This window comes from Drosophila yakuba, chromosome 2L (assembly GCF_016746365.2).
Source record: "Drosophila yakuba strain Tai18E2 chromosome 2L, Prin_Dyak_Tai18E2_2.1, whole genome shotgun sequence".
Classification (NCBI taxonomy): Eukaryota; Metazoa; Arthropoda; class Insecta; order Diptera; family Drosophilidae; genus Drosophila; species Drosophila yakuba.
The window spans coordinates 10,150,403-10,154,877 of NC_052527.2; the positions used below are offsets into that span (position 1 = coordinate 10,150,403).

At 42.1% G+C, this 4,475-nt stretch overlaps 1 protein-coding gene and 1 non-coding gene across 3 annotated transcripts; one reads left to right on the forward strand and one right to left on the reverse strand.

The window, feature by feature from the left end:
• Positions 1 to 196, reverse strand: LOC6527459. Its single transcript, XR_005560460.1, has one exon. It is a non-coding gene; the product is annotated as a U2 spliceosomal RNA (small nuclear RNA).
• A 531-nt stretch (positions 197 to 727) lies between these two features.
• LOC6527458 (leucine-rich repeat-containing protein 24) lies at positions 728 to 3,688 on the forward strand. 2 transcript variants are annotated; one of them, XM_015197624.2, is made up of 3 exons: positions 728 to 875; positions 1,183 to 2,996; positions 3,061 to 3,688. In XM_015197624.2, exons 2-3 carry the CDS (start codon positions 1,337 to 1,339, stop codon positions 3,345 to 3,347), a joined length of 1,947 nt encoding a protein of 648 aa, XP_015053110.1. In that variant the 5' UTR covers positions 728 to 875; positions 1,183 to 1,336; the 3' UTR covers positions 3,348 to 3,688. The 2 variants fall into 2 exon arrangements, with proteins under 2 accessions (XP_015053110.1, XP_002088550.1); XM_002088514.3 differs by lacking the exon at positions 728 to 875 and adding an exon at positions 978 to 1,121.
• The last annotated feature ends 787 nt before the right edge of the window (positions 3,689 to 4,475 follow it).

Sequence of the window (4,475 nt, forward strand, 5' to 3'; positions counted from 1 at the left end):
TTCAGTTGGGCCGAAATCCCGGCGGTACTGCAATACCGGGCCAACCCGCGACAGAGGTGGAGCAAGCTCCTAGCACTCCGTCTGATTCCAAAAATCAGTTTAACATTTGTTGTCCTCCAATGGAGGAACTATCAGATGTTAAGCTGATAAGAACAGATACTACACTTTGATCTTAGCCATAAGGCCGAGAAGCGATAACTTTAAACGAAAACAAGCAGGGTCTCCATGAGCAAACGACCAGAAATAGTTGGGAATTATAAATACGCGCACTCGAAAAATAACTCAACGCAGCAGTTGTTCAGTAAGAATTGCCTGCTTTTAGGGGTAGTCTGCAGAGCAAACAAAATGAACTCACTTCAATTTGTAACGGAAAAATTAGCTAAATACTTTTTTGTTTTTTAACTTACATAAAAACCGTAGTCATATGTATACGTTATTATTTTGAAACGGAAAGATTTGTGCCTTATATTAAGAAATATAAATAACGTACACGGCATTCAAAACCGGCATAAAATATGGAAGCCGTATGGCTTTCTTTTAATCGTTATTTTTAATGTATGAATGTCAATTTTGAATATATCAGATGTAAAAAAATTTTAATGTAAACTGCTGATAGTTAAATAAATAACATATTATTTACAAAGTATAAAAAATTATTGAAAACGAAAAAATCCCAATGTTAATTTACATAAAAAGAAGAAAAAGTCCAAAATCTACTTGACATGCGCCGAAATACTGTTAACACGCTGGTCAGTGGGGCAGTACCAAAATAGAAAAACAGTTGACGGATATACGCCGAGGCACCTGGAAGAACATTTTCGAAGCGAGCTTAAGGCGTGGCGGGATAATAAATTTATATTGTTTTTCTATATCTGGTAAGCCAACAAAGTGCAGCATTTTTCCACGGCCAGTGTCAGCCAGCTTTTCACGCGATTTTTCATGTTCATGCGATACTGTTAAAGGGAAAATGAGAAAAGTGGCCTTGAAGAGTCAGTTCCCTTGGGTCAGGTAATGGGAACTCCTTGTCAGCCAATATATCATTAAGATTAGGACAGTTAAAAGTGCTTGTTTGTGAAAATGACAGTCATGTGTATAAGTTATAAGTTATAGGCTGAATAAGCGTAAGCCCTTACATTTAATTAAAAATAAACCGATACACATCTTTTTCTTTGTACTTTCCAGGATGGATTTTAGGATTGTAATGCAAGACGGAAGATTTAATGACTACGGACACTGGACATGAGGGATAATTAAACCCAACCATTTAAATGTGCAACAAACAATAACCCAGACTAACTGGGATGTGCTAGACGTTCCGTTCCTTAGAAAAATCTCAATGGCCATCAAGCTTAGCTTCGATCCATGTAGTACTTCCTGTAAACACCTGTCGTTATTCCTACTAAAGATATACTGTTTGGCACTCATACTCCAAAGTGCCACTGCCGATTGGCTAATGGACTGTGGAAACTGTCACTGCAAATGGAACTCTGGCAAAAAGACTGCCGATTGCCGCAATTTGAGCCTAAGTGGAGTGCCAGAGTACCTCAGTCCGGAGGTTCAAGTGCTGGATTTGTCACACAACCATATATTCTACCTGGAGGAGAACGCTTTCCTCACCACAAACTTGCAAAATCTCCAGAAGCTACTCATTCGAAATGGCACCCTCAAACACATCAACCAGCGGAGTTTCACCCAACTGCAGATCCTAATAGAGCTCGACTTGTCCAACAATCTACTTCTGGACTTGCTACCCAATGTGTTCGACAGTCTTTCGAAAGTACGGGCTATATTGCTGAATGGCAACCTGTTGCAAGCACTTCGCCATGGAGTCTTCCGCAATCTCAAGTATCTGCACAAGATCGAAATTAAGCGCAATCGCTTGGTTAGCATCGATGCCCAGGCCTTTGTGGGAGTACCACTTCTATCGCAGATCTATTTGGACAACAATGAGCTGACCAAACTGAGAGTGGAGAGTTTCCAGGACTTGAACAAGCTCACAGCATTATCACTGGTCGAGAATCCCTGGAACTGTACCTGCGATCTTCAGATGTTTCGTGACTTCGTTATAGGTATGAACCTATACACCCCGCCCACATCCTGCCACTATCCTTTGCAGCTACGTGGTCGTCTGTGGATCGTGGATCAGCCGGAGGCGTTTGCCTGCAAGCCGAAAATAGTCTATCCGACGCTTAGTACTTCCATCAACTCTTCCAAGGAGAACGTAACGCTTATATGTCGCGTCCACGGATCTCCCAATACGGTTATTGCCTGGGACTACAGCAATCAAGTATACGAAACCCGCTCCAAGCCGGTGAAAAGTCTGCAAAAGCAGCGTGTTTACATAGAACTGTTGCGGGAGGATGAACCAAAGGTTCGGAAATTCGGACATGATGTTTTTGTGTCACGTCTTACGATAGTTAATGCCAGGAAGAGCGATGAGGGCATCTATACCTGTCTGGCGGAGAATCCCGGTGGCAGGGACTCGGTTCACATAAGTGTGGTGGTTCAAAAGGACCTGGAACACATTTCCCTGCTCGACAGCAACTTCTTTGCGATAGTATGCCTTATAGCCGTGGGTTTTCTCAGCATGTCGATCCTCTTTTCGTTGGTCACTTACCTGATTTTCAAGAGATTCAAGCAGTTTCATCCCGGCCAGCACACTTATTTGCAACCCACTAGTTTTCCCGTGCAGTCACCTGGTAGTGAAGATGCTACCGCCATCAGCGCGCTTAGTTCGGGAGTTATACGGGAAAGCAAGATCGCGCTGGATCCATTTAGTGCTACTGGTGGACCATCAAGTAACTACAATTTTATTATAGCATCCAATCCGAATGGCGAAATTTACCCAGGCACGAGAAATTATGAAGACGTAAGGTTAAAAAGCAATAGTTATATTGAAAATCTTGACAATCAGACGGAATCCACTTCATCGCGGAATCGGGAGCTCTATTCGCATATTGCGGGAGTCCAGGAAAAAGGAGCGCCTAAACAGAAAGGCAATAGAATGCAAAATACCAATGTGTTTGAATTTGAACTCATTTTTGTTTTTCCACCATTTAGATGAGCTCGATAAGGATTCCCGGCTGAGTTCCTCGCAATCAACAGGCCGCTCAAAACAGAAGGGACAAATCGAAGAACTCCAACCGGATCTGTTGCCTTCCACTGAACCCACTGCCTTAAAAAGTATTAATGATCCTTTCGGTCCACCATTGAAAAAAGGAGAAGTTAACCCCCGAAGCAAGTACAATACGAATGTGCAAAAGTACCTAAAGGAAAAGTACGGCAGCGTTAGAATAAAGAATAACAGCAGTAATAGGCCCATTAGTGGTGATAATACCTCATTATAATATATTTACCTTTTATAATATGGCATTTCCCACCTTTTACTGTTGCAAAGCCACCGTAACCCCCATGCCATTGAAATTTTAGTATGTCCCTGGATTTTGAATCTTATCTAGCCCTACCTCTCTTAGACATCCAGTAGAAAAGAGGACATAAGAGAATAACCTTCCGCGAGACTTAATCAAGAAGAAATGTACCTCGCCTTATTTCTGGTAGTAAATTATGTATTTTAAAAGGTTACTAACATAAGAATATTTATTTACACAGTTCTAAGTGTTTTAACCCACGCACTTTAAGTGAAAGGAATGTAATAAAAAAGTTTTAAGTGATGCCTTTAAATGAAAAAGGAGACGCGTTTTTCTTATTAATCCTATATTATCATATTGATGAAATTATATATTCAAGGGATATTTTTGCTAGATTTTTGGTTTCCGTTTTATGAAACCTTCCTTCGTTATGTGATTCTAAAGGACAATTGTAGTAAGTTTCTTTACCTGGCCCTACTTTCCACCATTCCTGACCTACCCCAGACTCATTCCCGTGCATATGTCTATAATTCTCAATTAGTTCTGGTCGTTTGCTCATGGAGACCCTGCCCGTTTTCGTTTCAAGTTATCGCTTCTCGGCGTTATGGCTAAGATCATCGCTTCTCGGCCGTATGGCTAAGATCAAAGTGTAGATCGCTCCTCGGCCTTACGGCTAAGATCATCGCTTCTCGGCCTTATGGCTAAGATCAAAGTGCAGATCGCTTCTCGCCCTATTGGCTAAGATCATCGCTTCTCGGCTGTATGGCTAAGATCAAAGTGTAGCCTTATGGCTATGATCATCGCTTCTCGGCCTTATGGCTATGATCAATGTGCATATCGCTTCTCGGCCTATTGGCTAAGATCATCGCTTTTCGGCCTATTGTCTAGGATCATCGCTTCTCGGCCTTATAGCTAAGATCAAAGTGTAGATCGCTTCTCAGCCTTATGGCTAAGATCATCGCTTCTCGGCCTTATGGCTAAGATCAAGGTGCAGATCGCTTCTCGGCCTATTGGCTAAGATCATCGCTTCTCGGCCTATTGTCTAGGATCATCGCTCCTCGGCCTTACGGCTAAGATCATCGCTTCTCGGCCTATTGTCTAGGATCA

Coding starts and splice junctions, on each gene's coding strand:
- LOC6527458 (XM_015197624.2), top strand. CDS start 1,337: ATGGCCATCAAGCTTAGCTTCGATCCATGTAGTACTTCCTGTAAACAC. Junction 2,997..3,060: donor AGGAGCGCCTAAACAGAAAG/GCAATAGAATGC, acceptor TCCACCATTTAG/ATGAGCTCGATAAGGATTCC.